Below are 23,072 nucleotides of genomic sequence, written 5' to 3' on the forward strand. Positions count from 1 at the left end.
CAAAACAATAAAGACATGACAAATGTCATATTATATATATATATATACAGTGTTTTTACAATGTACAAATGGTTAAGGACACAGGATAAAATAAATAAGCATAGATATGGGTTATATTTACAATGGTGCATGTTCTTCACTGGTTGCCCTTTTCTCGTGGCAACAGGTCACAAATCTTGCTGCTCTGATGGCACACTGTGGAATTTCACCCAGTAGATATGGGAGTTTTTCAAAATTGGATTTGTTTTCGAATTCTTTGTGGATCTGTGTAATCTGAGGGAAATATGTCTCTCTACTATGGTCATTCATTGGGCAGGAGGTTAGGAAGTGCAGCTCAGTTTCCACCTCATTTTGTGGGCAGTGAGCACATAGCCTGTCTTCTCTTGAGAGCCATGTCTGCCTACGGCGGCCTTTCTCAATAGCAGGGCTATGCTCGCTGAGTTTGTACATAGTCAAAGCTTTCCTTAATTTTGGGTCAGTCACAGTGGTCAGGTATTCTGCCGCTGTGTACTCTCTATGTAGGGCCAAATAGCATTCTAGTTTGCTCTGTTTTTTTGTTAATTCTTTCCAATGTGTCAAGTAATTATCTTTTTGTTTTCTCATGATTTGGTTGGGTCTAATTTTGCTGCTGTCATGGGGCTCTGTGGGGTGTGTTTGTGAACAGAGCCCCAGGACCAGCTTGCTTAGGGGACTCTTCTCCAGGTTCATCTCTCTGTAGGTGATGGCTTTGTTGTGGAAGGTTTGGGAATCGCTTCCTTTTAGGTGGTTATAGAATTTAACAGCTCTTTTCTGGATTTTGATAATTAGTTTGTATTGGCCTACTTCTGCTCTGCATGCATTATTTGGTGTTCTACGTTGTACACGGAGGATATTTTTGCAGAATTCTGCGTGCAGTCTCAATTTGGTGTTTGTCCCATTTTGTGAAGTCTTGGTTGGTGAGTGGACCCCAGACCTCACAACCATAAAGGGCAATGGGCTCTATGACTGATTCAAGTATTTTTAGCCAAATCCTAATTGGTATGTTGAGATTTATGTTCCTTTTGATGGCATAGAATGCCCTTCTTGCCTTGTCTCTCAGATCGTTCACAGCTTTGTGGAAGTTACCTGTGGCGCTGATGTTTAGGCCAAGGTATGTATAGTTTTTTGTGTGCTCTAGGGCAACAGTGTCTAGATGGAATTTGTATTTGTGGTCCTGGTGACTGGACCTTTTTTGGAACACCATTATTTTGGTCTTACTGAGATTTACTGTCAGGGCCCAGGTCTGACAGAATCTGTGCATAAGATCTAGGTGCTGCTGTAGGCCCTCCTTGATTGGTGACAGAAGCACCAGATCATCAGCAAACAGCAGATATTTGACTTCAGATTCTAGTAGGTTTTCTCCATTTGGAATATGATTTCATAGGAAGTCAAAAGTCAAAAATTACAAAAAAATTTAAAAAACTTCACACACCCCTAAAAAAGTGCTTTCTGGACCGTTTTTGAAAATTCTTTCGATTTTTGTATCAATTACACATGTATAAGAACTGTATCAACATACTTTAGTCATATTTTATTATCATAATTTTTTTTTAATTACTTGTGCATAAGGCATATGTTTTCTCCATTTGGAATATGATTTCATAGGAAGTCAAAAGTCAGAAATAGCAAAATTTGCCAAATGCCATAAGAAATTTGACATGCTCAAAAATCATGCAGAAATGCAAAATTGACTGGCCTGATGAACACAGGATGGCAGGACAGTGATAGTTGTTCCTTTCCATTGCTCGTTGTGTTGACTTCATCATGTCCATTTGGTGATGTTTTTTCACTGTTGAATCATATTGTAAGTGCACGTGCATTTGCAATATGGTTCAATGGGCATTCACCATCACGAATTTGTCATGCTATAAAAATCCTGCAGGAATGCGAAATTGACTGGCCCGATGAACTCGTTTTTGGCTGGGTTCTGGTTCATCTCAATCACTCGTTAGGGTTGATTTCAGAATGTCACTTTGGTGATGGTACCTCACTGTTTAAACATATTGCAAATGGACAAGAGTCACCAGCAAGTCACAGTCCATCAGTTAATTAGATATCATTCTGACACCAAACTGATACAAACTGACACCAAACCCACTTTTTCCAACTCGTTTAGTAGCCAACTATCACATACTTCAGAGCTGGCCCAAAATTCACAACGCCTTCGGTTCAAACCATTAAAAAAACATAAAACACGTAGTTACGTTCTAGCTGCGGGTCCATTTCTTATGTTATGTGTAGGCCTAGCTGAGGCGACCCCGAATCCCAAGTTTCGGCTCGATAGGTCATTTGGTGTCCGAGTAAAACCCTAATTGGTGCTGAAAATCCACTTTTTTCCATGACTGGCTACGGGGTCCTTGAATGAGCTATCGGACAGAAATGTTGGGGTCTGTTTATATGGGCCGAGACGGCCGCAATGCACCTAGTCTTGCGACTCTGGGACATTTCTAAATGTCGTCATTTTCGTGATGCAAAAATGAGTTGAAGTCATTGCAAATGTACGAGGCTGTTTCTCGGTCCGAGAACCGTCTAGAACCACGTAACTCACCACGCACTTTCGACCTGAGGTCTAGAACAGGTTTCTAAACTCTAGGTCTGACGGTTCTTTAAAAGATCCAACAAGGTTAACTAATGCAGGCTGTGTATGTCTCTACGCACCCCAATGTGTCCCTCCTTCCAAGCTGGGTGTGTGTGTGTGATTTAGTTTTCCATTTAAATTTTATGGGAAAATGACTGATTTACAGTTCATGGGGGTTGCCTAATCACATATATGAAGTTTTGGAAAGATCTGATTTTTTTAACCCCTCGAAACAGCCCCTGAGACACCAATTATGGCACTTGCGGTTGGCACAGGAATCTATAAGTCAACACACTTCCTCATTGGGGTATGCTTTTACAGAATCCTGAGTTTTAAGTCTTTACGTTAAGAATTGACTGATTTACACAGGGTTCAATGCACTATGTCTATCAAACTGCAGGCAGGGTATGGATATACACTTTTAGGGTGATTTTAACCACTTCCGGTTTAGAATCAACACAGGTAGACCTCATAGTGGATTGATGGACTGTTACCGAAGACAGGTTCATATGGCATTCATAACCCATATAGGCTTCAGGTTGAATTTAGGGGTGCAGGCAATGTATTCCTATGGGGAGAGAAGTCAATGCAAACTGTTTGAAGTAAACACCTTCTTTTAACAGTTAAGGGTTAATGCCACACGGTCAAGGTTAGGCTTGCACGGATCGGAAGGACCTTAGGAACATACCTGAGGTCGAATTGTGCTTCTCACCCTAACGGTTCTCTCACTGTCACCCAAAAGCAAATTACGTTGTGGGGCAGGCTTCATTTTGGGCCTACTTTTCTCATGGTCGCTGCGCTCAGACCGAGCGAGCTACGGTCAAGCGGGATATCTTGTTGAACTCGGCACGGCCTAGAGATTATGTTTATGCCATTGCCTGCTCTCTGTGTCTTTAGGCACCGCACTTTTTCACTCCATCCTTGCTGTGTGTGTGTGAGAGCTTTTCTTTGAGATCTGCTGGGAGAAATGACTGATTTACAGTTCAGGAGGGTTACCTAGTCACACATATGAAGTTTTAAAAAGATGTGACTTTTTTAACCCTTCAAAACAGACAGTGTGACCCAATTAAAGGCACTTCCGGTTGGCACAGGAAGCTATAAGTAAACACATATCTTTCTTGGGGTATTCTCTTACAGAATCCTGAGTTTAAAGTCTTTATGTTAAGAATTGACTGATCTACACAGGGTTGAATGCAGTCATTTTCACATTTGCAGGTTATGTACATCAAATGGCAGGGTATGGATATACACTTTTAGGGTGATTTTAACCACTTTCGGTTGGTCCAGGAAGCTTAGAATCGACACAGGTAGACCTCATAGTGTCCTGATGGACTGTCATCGAACACAGGTTCATAAGGCATTCATAACCCACATGGGCCTCAGGTTGAATTTAGAGGAGTGGGCAATGTATTCCTATGGGGAGAGATGTCATTGTATTCTGTGAGATCAAAAAACCCTGTTTTACTGTTAAGGGTTAATGCTACACGGTCAAGGAGTTAATGCTTGCACAGATCGGGAGGACCTTAGGAAAGTACCTGAGGTCGAATTGTGCTTCTCACCCTAACGGTTCTCTCACTGTCACCCAAAAGCAAATTACGTTGTGGGCCAGGCTTCATTTTGGGCCTACTTTTCTAATGGTCGCTGCGCTTAGACCGAGCGAGCTACGGTCAAGCGGGGCATCTCGTTGAACTCAGCACGGCCTAGAGAATATGGAAATGCCATTGCAGGCTCTGTGTGTCTTTAAGCACCGCACTTTGTCACTCCATTCTTGCTATGTGTGTGTGTCTGTGTGTGTGTGTGTGAGAGAGAGCTTTTCTTTGACATTTGTTGGTAGAAATGGCTGACTTGTAGTTCATGGGGGTTGCCTAATCACACATATAAAGTTTTGAAAAAATCTGACCTTTTTAACCCTTGGAAACAGCCACTATGACACCATTTAAGGCACTTCCGGTTGGCACAGGAAGCTATAAATAAACTCATATCCTGATTGGGGTATGCCTTTACAGAAGTCTTTATGTTAAGAACTGAGTTATTTACGGAGGGTTTAGTGAGTGTTAATTCATAAAATCATAGAAAATCACAGAAATCTCGCAGAGCTCCGCAGTACACTTTAAAAAGATTTGTATGCAACTGGATCTGTAACTGATCTGTAAAAAACACCTATCTTTGAACATCACCAATCTGTCATTGTACGATTTCTCTTAAATGACGATAGATAAATGGCTGGTTCTTTTTTTATTGACACCGGAGGCTCCTTGACTTTGACGTGAAGAGGAAAAATAATTTCTCTATTTTCATTTTGGACCTTTAATCCCAGAGAAATGGCCATAACTCAAAAACCGTTGAGGCCTAGACGCCATCATTGTTCGGGGCCAACTGCCCATTATGCCAAACCTACGCTCACCAAGTTTCGGCTTCTAAATATTTTCCGTTTTCGAGATAAGGCCCCGTCGTGATTCGTGATGTTTTGTCCAATTGCAATATGATTGCTTATGCCCTCTTGTGGGATTTTCCAAGACAGCGGAAAAATGACCAAAATTCGATTATTTTATAAAACGGAAACCGAATGTCCGACAAAGTTCATTTGATGACTTCCCGGTAGGTCCGGCCCTCCCTCTTCCCCCCCGCCCCACTACAGAGTTTCTCCCTGCAGGCAGTCACTGAGTCCGAGGTGCTAAAGGAGCTCCTGAAACTTGACCCAAAAACATCTGGGTCAGATGGTTTAGACCCTTTCTTCTTTAAGGTTGCTGCCCCTATCATCACCAAGCCTGTCTCTGACCTTTCTGGGGAGGTTCCCATTGCTTGGAAGGCAGCCACAGTTTATCCTCTATTTAAAGGGGATGATCAAACTGATCCTAACTGTTACAGGCCAATTTCTATTTTGCCCTGTTTATCAAAAGTGTTGGAAAAACTTGTCAATAATCTACTGACTGGCTTTCTTGATGTCTATAGTATTCTCTCTGGTATGCAATCTGGTTTCCGCTCAGGTTATGTATGTGTCACTGCAACCTTAAAGGTCCTCAATGATGTCACCATTGCCTTTGATTCTAAGCAATATTGGCCTGCTATTTTTATTGACTCGGCCAAAGTTTTTGATACGGTAGACCATTCCATTCTTGTGGGCTGACTAAGGAGTATTGGTATCTCTGAGGGGTCTTTGGCCTTGTTTGCTAACTTCCTCTCTCAAAGAGTGCAGTGTATAAAGTCAGAACATCTGCTGTCTCAGCCACTGCTGAGAGTACACCCAGGCTCGATTCTAGGGCTGCACGCTCTTCTCAATTTATATAATCAACATAGCTCAGGCAGTAGGAAGCTCTCTCATCCATTTATATGCAGATGATACAGTCTTATACTCAGCTGGTCCCTCCTTGGATGTTGTGTTAAATGCTCTACAACAAAGCTTTCTTACTGTCCAACAAGCTTTATCTACCCTTAACCTTGTTCTGAACACCTCCAAAACAAAGGTCATGTGGTTTGGTAAGAAGAATGTCCCTCTTCCCACAGGTGTTATTACTACCTCTGAGGGTTTAGAGCTTGAGGTAGTCACCTCATACAGGTACTTGGGAGTAGGCAAGACGGTACACTGCCCTTCTCTCAGCACATATCAAAGCTGCAGGCTAAAGTTAAATCTAGACTCGGTTTCCTCTATTGTAATCACTCCTCTTTCACCCCAGCTGCCAAACTAACCCTGATTCAGATCACCATCCTACCCATGCTAGATTACGGAGATGTAATTTATAGATCAGCAGGTAAGGGTGCTCTCGAGTGGCTAGATGTTCTTTACCATTCGGCCATCAGATTTGCCACCAATGCTCCTTATAGGACACATTACTGCACTCTGTACTCCTCTGTAAACTGGTCATGTCTGTGTCATGACGTTGGCCTCTGGGTATTGTAAAGCCCCATCCCCCTCTCCCTGCCTCCCCCTTGCCCCCTTCAACTAGGTTGCTGTGGTCAGAGAGACGTCGTAAATTCCTGAGGATCTACTCATGGACACACAGTATAGAGAGAGTATATTTTCATAGAGGACAAAGGAAATCCTTCCACCTCACAGAACTTGAGGTACGAACAAATTTCATGTTCCGGAGAAAGTTTAAAAGATCGGTGAAGAATCCAGCTACGATTGGTCCGTTTGTCACAACTTGGGGAAGCTCCTGGGAGACGGTGTGGCTACATTACCATAACGCTGTTTATATAATAGCCTCAGATATGAGGTTTACATCTAATTGTTGTATAAGATGAATGAGTGAGTATGATACTGTTTACACAATTTTACAATGTGATTTTGGACTGTTTAATGAAGGAAAACTCAAAAAGGGAATTGGAGTTAACTAAATCAGAGGACCGCCCCTGAGCCCAGTTAGGATCAGATATCCTGGACCGCCCCTGAGCCAGTTAGGGTCAGACATCCTGGACCGCCCCTGAGCCCAGTTAGGATCAGGCATCCTGGACCGCCCCTGAGCCAGTTAGGATCAGACATCCTGGACCGCCCCTGAGCCAATTAGGATCAGGCATCCTGGACCGCCCCTGAGCCAATTAGGATCAGGCATCCTGGGACAGCCCTTCCGAATAAAACCCCCACTCGGGTTTTCGATCAGCAGACTGAGCTTACCTCAATTGCGAGATGGTTAAAAGTTGCAGACTAGGATTTTCTCCATTAGGAGGACAAAGGTTGTAGACCATTGCTGAATCTTTTAACCATACCACGTGGTTAAACTCTTAGACTATCGATACCGACAGAATAAGAACAAGTCTTTGATATTAATTAATAGTCTGCAGCTAGGAATGCAAAGAACGACAACCGCCAAAACATCCATTCGATAACAAATGTCACTCTGAACAAACTCCTCTAACCACAACCGAGAGAGAGAGGGAAAGAGGGACAATTCCAGTGACCAAGACGACACACTGAGCGTAAATATATATATTGATTGCAATTGTTCCCGAATGAGTGAGCGTTCATGTGTAAAGGATTAGCATTTCAATTGTTATAATTATTAACTCTGTATTGACCCCCACCTCCCCCTTTGTCTAACAAGCTGCCATGCCGGTTTAGTCCACTAGGGAACATTCTCCTATCATGTAACCACATTTACCTTGTTTGTGTGTTTGTTTATGCATTTCTGTAAATTACTAATTTAATTTAATAATTACTAATTACTAATTACTAATAAACGATTTAAGACATGTATGTATGGATGACTCATAGTGAAGACTGGGTTCGTGCAGATAACCAACAATTTACGACGTTTGGAATGAGACTAACGTGAGGTAAAGTAAATAATTCAGTCATTCGAAGACTATGGATCAGATATGAAATATCTGAAAAGCTATTTTAGGAAATGATAACTTTGTAATCCGAATATATTTTGTTGGTGCCCCGACTTCCTAGTAATTATGGTTACATGATTAATCAGTAGAATCGCGTAATAACAAATTACAGAGAATCTTTGATAAAAACTATCAGTCTTCAGTTAATGATAGTAAAGACACGACATCTGTATACCCGTCACAAGACCCACTGGTTGATGCTTCTTTATACAACCCTCTTAGGCCTCACTCCTCCCTATCTGAGATATCTACTGCAGCCCTCATCCTCCACATACAACACCCGTTCTGCCAGTCCCATTCTGTTAAAGGTCCCCAAAGCACACATCCCTGGATCGCTCCTCTTTTCAGTTCACTGCAGCTAGTGAATGGAACGAGCTGCAACAAACACTCTAACTGGACAGTTTTATGTCAATCTCTTCACTCAAAGACTTAATCATGGACACTCTTACTGACAGTTGTGGCTGCTTTGTGTGATGTATTGTTGTCTCTACCTTCTTGCTGAGAGTTGTGGCTCTCGTGATGTATTGTTGTCTCCACCTTTTTGCCCTTTGTGCTGTTGTCTATGTACAATAATGTTTGTACCATGTTTTGTGCTACAAATATGTTGTGATGCTACCATGTTGTTGTTATGTTGTGTTGCTACCATGCCGTGTTGTCATGTGTTGCTGCCATGCTATGTTGTTGTCTTAGGTCTCTCTTTATGTTGCGTCTCTCTTGCTGTGATGTGTGTTTTGTCCTATATTTATATTGCATTTATTTTATTGTTTATTTTTATCCCAGGCCCCTGTTCCCGGTGGAGGCCTTTTGCCATTTGGTAGGCCGTCGTTGTAACTAAGAAATTTGTTCTTAACTGACTTTCCGAGTTAAATAAAGGTTAAATAAATAAAATAAATATAGTTGTAGTAGTAGTAGTAGTTGTTGTAGTAGTAGCAGTAGTAGTGGTGGTAGTAGTTGTGGTAATGGTAGTAGAAGCAGTAGCAGTAATAGTAGTAGTAGTAGTAGTAGTAGAAGCAGTAGCAGTAATAGTAGTAGTATTAGTGGTAGTAGTAGTAGTAGTGGTAGTAGTAGTAGTAGTAGTAGTAGTAGTAGTAGTAGTAGTAGTAATAGTAGTAGTTTTAGTTTTAGTTGTAGTGGTAGTAGTAGTAGTAGTTGTAGTAGTTTTAGTTGTAGTGGTAGTAGTAGTAGTAGTAGTAGTTGTAGTAGTTTTAGTTGTAGTGGTAGTAGTAGCAGCAGCAGAAGTAGTAGTAGTAGTAGTTTTAGTTGTAGTAGTAGTAGTAGTTTTAGTTGTAGTAGTAGTAGCAGCAGTAATAGTAGTAGTAGTAGCAGCAGCAATAATAGTAGTGGTAGTAGTATTGGCAGTTATAGTAGTGGTAGTAGTATTGGCAGTTATAGTATTAGTAGTAGTAGAATAAGTAGTATAGAATAGAAGCAGCAGTAGTAGTAGTAATAGTGGTAGCAGCAGTAATAGTAGTAGTAGTAGCAGTAGTAGTAGCAGTAGTAGTAGTAGCAGCAGTAATAGTAGTAGTAGTAGTAGTAGTAGTAGTAGTAGCAGTAGTAGTAGAAGAAGTAGTATATAATAGAAGCAGCAGTAGTAGTAGTAATAGTGGTAGCAGCAGTAATAGTAGTAGTAGTAGCAGCAGTAATAGTAGTAGCAGTAGTAGTAGAATAAGTAGTATAGAATAGAAGCAGCCGTAGTAGTAGTAGTAGAAGTATTAGTGTAGTAGTAGTAGTAGTATATTTAGTATATTTATTTATATAGTTGTAGTAGGAGTATAATGGTAGTATATTAGTAGTAGTAGTAGTTGTTGTAGTATTAGTAGTAGTACTAGCAGTAGTAGTGGAGTAGCAGCAGTTGTAGTAGTAGTATAATGGTAGTATAGTAGTAGTAGTAGTAGGAGTTGATGTAGTAGTTGTAGCAGTGGTAGTGGAGTAGCAGCAGTCGTGTAGTTGTGGTTGTAGTAGTAGTAGCATAGTAGTAGTAGTAGTAGTAGTAGTAGCAGTAGTAGTCGTATAGTAGTAGTTGTAGTAGTTGCAGTAGCAGCAGTAGTCATATAGTAGTAGTAGTGTCGTTAGTAGTCGTAGTGTAGTAGTAGCAGTAGTAGTAGTAGTAGTGTTGTAGTAGTAACTGTGGTATTAGTAGTAGTAGTTGCATTAATAGTAGTGTAGTAGTAGACGTAGTAGTAGTAGCTAGTAGTATTGCTAGTAGTATTATTAGTAGTTGTAGAAGAAATAAGCATAGTAGTAGAAGTAGTACTCCTATAGTACCAGTAGTAGTAGTCAGTTGTAGTAGCAGTTGTAGGAGTAGTATAGTTGTAGCCATACCCATAGCTGTAGTAATAAAATAGTTGTAGCAGTAGTAGTATAGTAATATTAGCAGCATACTAGTAGCAGTATTAGTAATGGTAGTAGTATAGTGGCAATAGTAGTAATATTAGTGGTATTATAAGAAGTTTAGCATACATAGTGTTGTACAGTATAGTAGGATAGTAGTCGTATAGTAGTCATGGTCGTAGTATATAGTATACATACAATAATAGTAGTGGTAGTAGTATTGGTAGTTATAGTAATAGCAGTAGTAGTAGCAGCAGCAGTAATAGTAGTAGTAGTAGTAGCAGCAGTAATGGTCGTAGTATAGTATACATAGTGTGTGTTATAGCAGTAATGTTAATCGCATCATAGTACAGAAGTACTAGTAATATTATACGTTTTAGTAGTAGTAGTAGTAGTATAAATAGTATAGTAGTAGTATAGTTGTATCAATATAATTGTATTATAGTAGTAGTAGTAGTAGCAATGGTAGTAGTATAGTTGTAGTGGTAGTTGTAGTAGTAGTTGTAGTAGTATTAGGAGTAGTAGTAGTAGTAGTAGCAGTGGTAGTAGTAGTGGTAGTAGTAGTAGTAATGGTAGTAGTATAATTGTAGTGGTAGTTGTTGTAGTAGTAGTAGTAGTATTAGTAGTAGTAATGGTAGTAGTAGAAGTAGAGTTGTAGTGGTAGTTGTTATAGTAGTAGTAGTAGTATAAGTATTAGTAGTAGTAATAATATTAAAATAATTGTAGCAGTATAGTAGTAGTAGTATTAGTAGTAGTATTAGTAGTAGTAGTATTAGTAATGGTAGTAGTTGTACTAGTAGTAGTAGTAATAATATTAAAATAGTTGTAGCAGTATAGTAGTAGTAGTAGCAGTAGTTGTATTAGTTGTGGTATTAGTAGTAGCAGAAGTTGTGTTAGTATAGTTGTAGCAGTGTATTTGTAGTATTGTAGTAATAGTAGTAGTATTAGTAGTAGTAGATAAAGTAGTGTTAGTATAATTATAGCAGTGTATTTGTAGTATTGTAGTAATAGTAGTAGTATTAGTAGTAGTAGATATAGTAGTGTTAGTATAGTTGTAGCAGTGTATTTGTAGTATTGCAGTAATAGTAGTAGTATTAGTAGTAGTAGATAAAGTAGTGTTAGTATAATTATAACAGTGCATTTGGAGTATTGTAGTAATAGTAATAGTATTAGTAGTAATAGATATAGTAGTGTTAGTATAATTATAGCAGTGCATTTGGAGTATTGTAGTAATAGTAATAGTATTAGTAGTAATAGATATAGTAGTGTTAGTATAATTATAGCAGTGCATTTGGAGTATTGTAGTAATAGTAATAGTATTAGTAGTAATAGATATAGTAGTGTTAGTATAATTATAGCAGTGCATTTGGAGTATTGTAGTAATAGTAATAGTATTAGTAGTAATAGATATAGTAGTGTTAGTATAGTTGTAGCAGTGCATTTGGAGTATTGTATTAATAGTAGTAGTCATTGTATTAGCAGCAGTAGTTTAGATGTTGTTGTGTTTACCGGCCTGTTCATTTCCTTCCGCAGTACGCAGCCTACCCGCTTCAGTAACCGATGCCTGCAGACGATTGGCCGCTGTTGGCCACACCTCCGAGTGCTCAGTGTGGGCGGGGCTGGCTGCAGCATTCAGGGATTGTCCTTACTGGGTGAGTGAAAGTTACAGTCTATACCAGAGGTTGATTGATCTGTCTGGATGAGTGACAGGTGTTTTAGAAGGAGAGCCAGGAGCTGGAAATCAAAGAGTTGTGTTGAGTCTCTGTCTATCAGAGTTGTGTTGAGTCTCTATCAGAGTTGTGTTGGGTCTCTATCAGAGTTGTGTTGAGTCTCTATCAGAGTTGTGTTGGGTCTCTATCAGAGTTGTGTTGAGTCTCTATCAGAGTTGTGTTGGGTCTCTATCAGAGTTGTGTTGAGTCTCTATCAGAGTTGTGTTGGGTCTCTATCAGAGTTGTGTTGAGTCTCTGTCTATCAGAGTTGTGTTGGGTTTTTGTCTATCAGAGTTGTGTTGTGTCTCTGTCTGTCAGAGTTGTGTTGAGTCTCTGTATATCAGAGTTGTGTTGAGTCTGTCTATCATAGTTGTGTTGAGTCTCTGTCTATCAGAGTTGTGTTGAGTCTCTATCAGAGTTGTGTTGGGTCTCTATCAGAGTTGTGTTGAGTCTCTATCAGAGTTGTGTTGAGTCTCTATCAGAGTTGTGTTGGGTCTCTATCAGAGTTGTGTTGAGTCTCTATCAGAGTTGTGTTGAGTCTCTATCAGAGTTGTGTTGGGTCTCTGTCAGAGTTGTGTTGAGTCTCTGTCTATCAGAGTTGTGTTGGGTCTTTGTCTATCAGAGTTGTGTTGAGTCTCTGTCTATCAGAGTTGTGTTGAGTCTCTGTCTATCAGAGTTGTGTTGAGTCTCTGTCTATCAGAGTTGTGTTGAGTCTCTATCAGAGTTGTGTTGAGTCTCTCTTAGAGTTGTGTTGAGTCTCTGTCTATCAGAGTTGTGTTGAGTCTCTATCAGAGTTGTGTTGGGTCTCTTTCAGAGTTGTGTTGAGTCTCTGTCAGAGTTGTGTTGGGTCTCTGTCTATCAGAGTTGTGTTGGGTCTCTGTCAGAGTTGTGTTGAGTCTCTATCAGAGTTGTGTTGGGTCTCTATCTATCAGAGTTGTGTTGAGTCTCTGTCTATCAGAGTTGTGTTGAGTCTCTATCAGAGTTGTGTTGTGTTTCTGTGTCTCTATCAAGTCTAATTTTCTCTCTCCGTCGTTCGTAGTTGTGTGGGGTAGGGTTAGTTGTGTTGTGTTTCTGTGTCTCTATCAAGTCTAATTTTCTCTCTCCCTGTAGTTCGTCGGTGTGTGGGTCTCCAGGTGTTGGAGTTGGAGCGTGTTACTGAGTTGGTCCACGAGGGGGCAGCAGAGCTGTGTAGAGAAGGACTACAGAATCTAGAGACTCTACTACTCACCTCTACTCCTGTTACACCTGAAGCACTACTGCACTTTAACAGTGAGTTTCTGACCTCTAACCCCTGACCTCTACTCCAGTTACACCTGAAGCAATACTGCACTTTAACAGTGAGTTACTGACCTCTGACCCCTGACCTCTACTACTTACCTCTACTCCAGTTACACCTGAAGCACTACTGCACTTGAACAGTGAGTTTCTGACCTCTGACCCCTGACCTCTACTACTTACCTCTACTCCAGTTACACCTGAAGCAATACTGCACTTTAACAGTGAGTTACTGACCTCTGACCCCTGACCTCTACTACTTACCTCTACTCCAGTTACACCTGAAGCACTACTGCACTTTAACAGTGAGTTTCTGACCTCTGACCCCTGACCTCTACTACTTACCTCTACTCCAGTTACACCTGAAGCAATACTGCACTTTAACAGTGAGTTACTGACCTCTGACCCCTGACCTCTACTACTTACCTCTACTCCAGTTACACCTGAAGCACTACTGCACTTTAACAGTGAGTTTCTGACCTCTGACCCCTGACCCCTGATCTTTACACCTGATAGACCTATGTAGGATACTAAAACCCAAAATGCCATGTTTTCCTTCTCAGTAGTGACCTCTCCCCCATCTTCTCCATGTTCTAGGTGTATGTTGTAACCTCAGGTCCATCATAGTGCAGATTGGGATAGCTGACCACTTTGAGGAGCCAGACAGTCCTGAAGCTAAGAGACAGTACAATGAGATGGTCAACAAGTTACAGGTAAATGAATCTCCGTTTACGCAGCCTTTTTTCTGAAATGCACCACCTACGAACAGAGCACTAGAGGTCAACTCCAGTAGCATCAAATGATGCCAGTTGAAGTTACAACACTCTGTACTGTATTTACAGTTGAAGTCACAACACTCTATACTGTATTTACAGTTGAAGTCACAACACAGTTGAAGTCACAACACAGTTGAAGTCACAACACTCTATACTGTATTTACAGTTGAAGTCACAACACAGTTGAAGTCACAACACTCTATACTGTATTTACAGTTGAAGTCACAACACAGTTGAAGTCACAACACTCTATACTGTATTTACAGTTGAAGTCACAACACAGTTGAAGTCACAACACTCTATACTGTATTTACAGTTGAAGTCACAACACAGTTGAAGTCACAACACTCTATACTGTATTTACAGTTGAAGTCACAACACAGTTGAAGTCACAACACTCTATACTGTATTTACAGTTGAAGTCACAACACTCTATACTGTATTTACAGTTGAAGTCACAACACAGTTGAAGTCACAACACTCTATGCTGTATTTACAGTTGAAGTCACAACACAGTTGAAGTCACAACACTCTATACTGTATTTACAGTTGAAGTCACAACACAGTTGAAGTCACAACACTCTATACTGTATTTACAGTTGAAGTCACAACACAGTTGAAGTCACAACACTCTATACTGTATATACAGTTGAAGTCACAACACTCTATACTGTATTTACAGTTGAAGTCACAACACTCTATGCTGTATACACAGTTGAAGTCACAACACTCTATGCTGTATATACAGTTGAAGTCACAACACTCTATACTGTATTTACAGTTGAAGTCACAACACTCTATACTGTATTTACAGTTGAAGTCACAACACAGTTGAAGTCACAACACTCTATACTGTATTTACAGTTGAAGTCACAACACAGTTGAAGTCACAACACTCTATACTGTATTTACAGTTGAAGTCACAACACTCTATACTATATATACAGTTGAAGTCACAACACTCTATACTGTATTTACAGTTGAAGTCACAACACTCTATACTGTATTTACAGTTGAAGTCACAACACAGTTGAAGTCACAACACTCTATGCTGTATTTACAGTTGAAGTCACAACACAGTTGAAGTCACAACACTCTATACTGTATTTACAGTTGAAGTCACAACACAGTTGAAGTCACAACACTCTATACTGTATTTACAGTTGAAGTCACAACACAGTTGAAGTCACAACACTCTATACTGTATATACAGTTGAAGTCACAACACTCTATACTGTATTTACAGTTGAAGTCACAACACTCTATGCTGTATACACAGTTGAAGTCACAACACTCTATGCTGTATATACAGTTGAAGTCACAACACTCTATACTGTATTTACAGTTGAAGTCACAACACAGTTGAAGTCACAACACTCTATACTGTATTTACAGTTGAAGTCACAACACAGTTGAAGTCACAACACTCTATACTGTATTTACAGTTGAAGTCACAACACAGTTGAAGTCACAACACTCTATACTGTATTTACATTTGAAGTCACAACACAGTTGAAGTCACAACACTCTATACTGTATTTACAGTTGAAGTCACAACACAGTTGAAGTCACAACACTCTATACTGTATTTACAGTTGAAGTCACAACACTCTATACTGTATTTACAGTTGAAGTCACAACACAGTTGAAGTCACAACACTCTATGCTGTATTTACAGTTGAAGTCACAACACAGTTGAAGTCACAACACTCTATACTGTATTTACAGTTGAAGTCACAACACAGTTGAAGTCACAACACTCTATACTGTATTTACAGTTGAAGTCACAACACAGTTGAAGTCACAACACTCTATACTGTATATACAGTTGAAGTCACAACACTCTATACTGTATTTACAGTTGAAGTCACAACACTCTATGCTGTATACACAGTTGAAGTCACAACACTCTATGCTGTATATACAATTGAAGTCACAACACTCTATACTGTATTTACAGTTGAAGTCACAACACTCTATACTGTATTTACAGTTGAAGTCACAACACAGTTGAAGTCACAACACTCTATACTGTATTTACAGTTGAAGTCACAACACAGTTGAAGTCACAACACTCTATACTGTATTTACAGTTGAAGTCACAACACTCTATACTATATATACAGTTGAAGTCACAACACTCTATACTGTATTTACAGTTGAAGTCACAACACTCTATACTGTATTTACAGTTGAAGTCACAACACAGTTGAAGTCACAACACTCTATGCTGTATTTACAGTTGAAGTCACAACACTCTATACTGTATTTACAGTTGAAGTCACAACACTCTATACTGTATTTACAGTTGAAGTCACAACACAGTTGAAGTCACAACACTCTATACTGTATATACAGTTGAAGTCACAACACTCTATACTGTATTTACAGTTGAAGTCACAACACTCTATGCTGTATACACAGTTGAAGTCACAACACTCTATGCTGTATATACAGTTGAAGTCACAACACTCTATACTGTATTTACAGTTGAAGTCACAACACTCTATAATGTATTTACAGTTGAAGTCACAACACAGTTGAAGTCACAACACTCTATACTGTATTTACAGTTGAAGTCACAACACAGTTGAAGTCACAACACTCTATACTGTATTTACAGTTGAAGTCACAACACTCTATACTGTATATACAGTTGAAGTCACAACACAGTTGAAGTCACAACACTCTATACTGTATTTACAGTTGAAGTCACAACACTCTATACTGTATATTTTTTATTTATTTTACCTTTATTTAACCAGGCAAGTCAGTTAAGAACAAATTCTTATTTTCAATGACGGTCTAGGAACAGGTTTGAACTCACAACCTTCCGGTTACTAGTCCAACGCTCTAACCACTAGGCTACCCTGCCAAATACAATTAAACTCAGTTGTTCACAATTCCTGACATTTAATACTTGTAAAAAGTAGTTTTAGGTCAGTTAAAATCACCACTTTATTTTAAGAATGTGAAATGTCAGAATAATAGTAGAGAGAATGATTTATTTCAGTTTTTATTTCTTTCATCACATTCCCAGTGGGTCAGAAGTTTACATACACTCAATTAGTATTTGGTAGCATTGCCTTTAAATTGTTTAACTTGGGTCAAACGTTTCGGGGAGCCTTCCACAAGCTTCCCACAATAAGTTGGGTGAGTTTTGTCCCATTCCTCCTGACAGAGCTGATCCAACTGAGTCAGGTTTGTAGGCCTCCTTGCTCACACACACTTTTTCAGTTCTGCCCACACATTTTCTATAGGAATGAGGTCAGGGCTTTGTGATGACCACTCCAATACCTTGACTTTGTTGTCCTCAAGCCATTTTGCCACAACTTTGGAAGTATACTTGGGGTTATTGTCCATTTGGAAGACCCACTTGCGACCAAGCTTTAACTTCCTGACTGATGTCTTGAGATGTTGCTTCAATATATCCACATAATTTTCCTGCCTCATGCTGCCATCTATTTATTTTGTGAAGTGCACCAGTCTCTCCTGCAGCAAAGCACCCTCACAACATGATGCTGCCACCCCCGTGCTTCACGATTGGGATGGTGTTCTTCAGCTTGCAAGTCTCCCCCTTTTTCCTCCAAACTTAACGATGGTTATTATGGCCAAACAGTTCTATTTTTGTTTGATCAGACCGGAGGACATTTCTCCAAAAAGTACAATCTTTGTCCCCATGTACAGTTGCAAACTGTAGTCCAGCTTTTTGATGGCGGTTTTGGAGCAGTGGCTCCTTCCTTGCTGAGCAGCCTTTCAGGTTATGCAGATATAGGACTTGTTTTACTGTGGATATAGATACTTTTGTACCTGTTTCCTCCAGCATCTTCACAAGGTCCTTTGCTGTTGTTCTGGGATTGATTTGCACTTTTCGCACCAAAGTACATTTATCTCTAGGAGACAGAACCCGTCTCCTTCCTGAGTGGTATGACGGCTGCGTGGTCCCATGGTGTTTATACTTGCGTACTATTGTTTGTACAGATGAACGTGGTACATTCAGGTGTTTGGAAATTGCTAACCAGACTTGTGGAGGTCTACAATTATTTTTCTGGTCGTGGCTGATTTATTTTGATTTTCCCATGATGTCAAGCAAAGAGGCACTGAGTTTGAAGGTAGGCCTTGAAATACATCCACAGGTACACCTCCAATGGACTCAAATGATGTCAATCAGCCTATCAGAAGCTTCTAAAGCCATGACATAATTTTTCTGGAATTTTCCACGCTGTTTAAAGGCACAGTCAACTTAGTGTATCTAAACTTCTGACCCACTGGAATTGTGATACAGTGAATTATAAGTGAAATAATCTGTCTGTAAACAATTGTTGTAAAAATGACTTGTGTCATGCACAAAGTAGATGTCCTAACTGACTTGACAAAACTATAGCTTGTTAACATGAAATGTGTGGAGTGTTTGAAAAACGAGCTTTAATGACTCCAACCTAAGTTTATGTAAACTTCCGACTTCAACTGTATATGATTGTCTCTCCTGCAGGCCCTAAAGAAGAGACCAGGTCTGTCTGAAGTGTTGCAGATCAAAGCTGACGTTTTCATTTGACCTCTTCCTCTTCTTCGTCTTCTCCCTCCTCCCCCTACACCTCACTGACCTGTCAGTCACACAGCCAATCAGCGAGTCTGGAAGCAACCTCAACAACCAGTCAGACTTGTGACACATTTGCCAACCAATCGGAAGATACAGCATCCTGGAGAGAATAAGCAATCAGCCAATAGGAATCACACAGACATGAAGATGACTATATTACTGTGATGTAACAGAGACTTTACCCATGCAAAGCATGCACAGACAGACAGACAGACAGACAGACAGACAGACAGACAGACAGACAGACAGACAGACAGACAGACAGACAGACAGACAAGTGTGTTCCATTTCTCAGTGAGTTAGGGGTGTTTAGCAGTCTTAGGGGGTTAGCTGTCTTAGGGGGTTAGCAGTCTTAGGGGGTTAGCAGTCTTAGGGGGTTAGCTGTCTTAGGGGGTTAGCAGTCTTAGGGGGTTAGCTGTCTTAGGGGGTTAGCAGTCTTAGGGGGTTAGCAGTCTTAGGGGGTTTAAGTCTTAGGGGTTAGCAGTCTTAGGGGGTTAGCAGTCTTAGGGGTTTAAGTCTTAGGGGGTTAGTAGTCTTAGGGGGGTTAGCAGTCTTAGGGGGTTAGCAGTCTTAGGGGGTTAGCAGTCTTAGGGGTTTAGCAGTCTTAGAGGGGGTTAGCAGTCTTAGGGGGGTTAGCAATCTTAGGGGGGTTAGATGTCTTAGGGGGTTAGCCTCTATAATGAACTGACCTCTCCTCCATAAAAAACTGGTCTCTCCTCTATAAAGAACTAGTCTCTCCTCTATAAAGAACTGACCTCTCCTCTATAAAGAACTGGTCACTCCTCTATAAAGAACTGACCTCTTCTCTATAAAGAACTGGTCTCTCCTCTATAAAGAGCTGGTCTCTCCTCTATAAAGAACTGGTCTCTCCTCTATAAAGAACTGACCTCTCCTCTATAAAGAACTGGTCTCTCCTCTATAAAGAACTGACCTCTCCTCTATAAAGAACTGGTCTCTCCTCTATAAAGAACTGACCTCTTCTCTATAAAGAACTGGTCTCTCCTCTATAAAGAACTGACCTCTCCTCTATAAAGAACTGGTCTCTCCTCTATAAAGAACTGACCTCTTCTCTATAAAGAACTGGTCTCTCCTCTATAAAGAACTGACCTCTTTTCTATAAAGAACTGGGTCTCTCCTCTATAAAGAGCTGACCTCTTCTCTATAAAGAACTGGTCTCTCTTCTATAAAGAACTGACCTCTTCTCTATAAAGAACTGGTCTCTCCTCTATAAAGAACTGGTCTCTCCTCTATAAAGAACTGGTCTCTCTTCTATAAAGAACTGACCTCTCCTCTATAAAGAACTGACCTCTTCTCTATAAAGAGCTGGTCTCTCCTCTATAAAGAACTGACCTCTTCTCTATAAAGAACTGGTCTCTCCTCTATAAAGAGCTGACCTCTTCTCTATAAAGAACTGGTCTCTCCTCTATAAAGAACTGGTCTCTCTTCTATAAAGAACTGACCTCTTCTCTATAAAGAACTGGTCTCTCTTCTATAAAGAACTGACCTCTTCTCTATAAAGAACTGGTCTCTCCTCTATAAAGAACTGACCTCTTCTCTATAAAGAACTGGTCTCTCCTCTATAAAGAACTGGTCTCTCTTCTATAAAGAACTGACCTCTTCTCTATAAAGAACTGGTCTCTCTTCTATAAAGAACTGACCTCTTCTCTATAAAGAACTGGTCTCTCCTCTATAAAGAGCTGACCTCTTCTCTATAAAGAACTGGTCTCTCCTCTATAAAGAACTGGTCTCTCTTCTATAAAGAACTGACCTCTTCTCTATAAAGAACTGGTCTCTCTTCTATAAAGAACTGACCTCTTCTCTATAAAGAACTGGTCTCTCCTCTATAAAGAACTGACCTCTTCTCTATAAAGAACTGGTCTCTCCTCTATAAAGAACTGGTCTCTCTTCTATAAAGAACTGACCTCTTCTCTATAAAGAACTGGTCTCTCTTCTATAAAGAACTGACCTCTTCTCTATAAAGAACTGGTCTCTCCTCTATAAAGAACTGACCTCTTCTCTATAAAGAACTGGTCTCTCTTCTATTAAGAACTGACCTCTCCTCTATAAAGAATTGGTCTCTCTTCTATAAAGAACTGACCTCAGTCCTCTTTAAACTCTGGAGTTAAAAAAGCTAAATTACTCAGTTATCTTTAAATTCACACTGCCCTTGCCTTTGAACTCAACTCTTTTGCCAGTTCACGTGAATAATTTGTGGTCCGAGTCCTCTTTGCAATTCACTTTGCTATGTTTAGAAAGGAACCAAGATCTTTTTCCAACATTCACTCAAAGGTTTTTCCAAAGTGCAGGACAAGCCATTCCATCAGAATGTGTTATCACACAGCTAGATATACCTACTTACATTTTGGAAGCTCATAGATTGGATTTAGTTTAAAAATGAGACATAATAATTTAAATCAGACGATACTATTAACATGTAAATATTATTAGTTAGACAATCAATAGCAGAATAATAACTGCAGATTAAATGATGCTGTAATCGAACTTTGTACAACCAATTTAGGCTACTGCCCCTTAAGAGATATAGTATAATTGATTGTGAACCTCATGTTGTAATTCTACCAAATATGGTGTTGTATCCTCACACTATTCATACCCAACAAACAAATAAACACCTTGTGAAAACACACTTAGTTTGACAATCTTTTCGGATTAATTTAAACTCCGTTGTTCCTATTCTTCCTGCCTGGACACTGTTTTGTGACCATCATAATACACCTGGTGGGATGGTTTAATCACAGATCTGTCACGCCCTGGTCGAAATATATTATGTTTATTCTTCATTTATTCGGTCAGGCCAGGGTGTGACATGGGTTATTGTGGTGTGTTTTTGTCGTGGGGTTTTGTGGGATGTCTAGCGTTAGTCTATGGCTGTCTGAAGTGGTTTTCAATCAGAGTCAGGTGATTATTGTTGTCTCTGATTGGGAACCATATTTAGGCAGCCATATTCTTTGTGTGTTTCGTGGGTGATTGTCCTTAGTGTCCTTGTTCCTGTCTCTATGTTAGTTTACACTAGTTTAGGCTGTTTCGGTTTTCATTACGTTCTTTTTGTTTTGTAGTATTTGTATTGATTCGTGTTTTACGTTTTTTCATTAAACATGGATGCAATCTACACGCTGCATTTTGGTCCGACTCTCCTTCACCACATGAAGACCGTTACAAGATCAGTAGTAACACTCCTAATACACCTTGTATGAAAGTTAAATATTGATAATAATTTATTTGAATAAGGCGCTCTGCCATTTCACCGGATGTTGCCAAATCAATCCCGTTAACCGGTCTGGCTTCCATTCATCCACAAGAGCATTAGTGAGGTCGAGCACCGATGTTGGGCGATTAGGCTCGCAGTCAGCGTTCCAATTCATGCCAAAGGTATTTAATTGATTGATTAACTTTATTAGTCCATTTTATGAACACATACATACGGGCCCTCCGGCTGGTGACGCCTCCACATACAATTTAAGAAAATCATCAAGTATAACACAATAAAGCGTAGAAGCTTATTTACATTGTAGTCATTATGGAAGGGGGTGGGAGGGGAGGGGTGGGGGAGGGGTGGGGAGGGGAGGACAGGGGAGGGGGGAGGGGGGTGCAGAAATGTAGGCAGCAATTGTATTGACAACAAACAATGACTGATAAATGTGTTGTTTGTTTCATTAAATTTGCTCATTTGTACAGTTCCATTTCCTAATAACCAACTCTGGACAGGTGCGTCTCCTTAGTCTCACATCCCCTTCATATTTACAGCGCCTTTGGGAAAGTGTTCAGACCCCTTGACTTTTTACACATTTCGTTACTCTACAGTTTTATTCGACAATGAATTCCCCCCAAAATTGTCCTCTTCAATCTACACACAACACTCCATAATAACACAGTGAAAACCTGGTTTTTAGACGTTAAAAAAACAACATAAATACTACATTTACATAAGTATTGTATACTGTTCTTATGATGTTGGTAACCAGTTTCTAAAAGCAATAAAACACCTCTGTGATTTGTGGGATTTGGTAAATATACCACGGCTAAGGGCTGTACCCATGGTCTCTCCACTTCCCGTGGTGCCTAAGAACAGCCATTAGTCGTGGTGCCTAAGAACAGCCGTTAGTCGTGGTGCCTAAGAACAGCCGTTAGTCGTGGTGCCTAAGAACAGCCGTTAGTCATGGTGCCTAAGAACAGCCGTTAGTCGTGGTGCCTAAGAACAGCCGTTAGTCGTGGTGCCTAAGAACAGCCGTTAGTTGTGGTGCCTAAGAACAGCCGTTAACCATGGTGCCTAAGAACAGCTGTTAGTCATGGTGCCTAAGAACAGCAGTTAGTCATGGTGCCTAAGAACAGCAGTTAGTCATGGTGCCTAAGAACAGCCGTTAGTCGTGGCGCCTAAGAACAGCCGTTAGTCGTGGTGCCTAAGAACAGCCGTTAACCATGGTGCCTAAGAACAG

General features: G+C 40.1%; 1 protein-coding gene across 1 annotated transcript in view; it reads left to right on the forward strand.

Annotated features, from left to right (window-relative positions):
- The window catches only part of LOC135516519 (F-box only protein 41-like), a 61,477-nt gene extending 42,765 nt beyond the window's left edge, over positions 1-18,712 (forward strand). The window contains exons 10-13 of the mRNA XM_064940866.1: positions 11,792-11,910; positions 13,078-13,236; positions 13,840-13,955; positions 18,511-18,712. Coding sequence (XP_064796938.1) covers positions 11,792-11,910; positions 13,078-13,236; positions 13,840-13,955; positions 18,511-18,573 — 457 coding nt within the window. The 3' untranslated portion in view covers positions 18,574-18,712. The remainder of the gene's footprint in view (positions 1-11,791; positions 11,911-13,077; positions 13,237-13,839; positions 13,956-18,510) is intronic.
- Positions 18,713-23,072: the final 4,360 nt, after the last annotated feature.

This window comes from Oncorhynchus masou, chromosome 27, assembly GCF_036934945.1.
Source record: "Oncorhynchus masou masou isolate Uvic2021 chromosome 27, UVic_Omas_1.1, whole genome shotgun sequence".
Classification (NCBI taxonomy): Eukaryota; Metazoa; Chordata; class Actinopteri; order Salmoniformes; family Salmonidae; genus Oncorhynchus; species Oncorhynchus masou.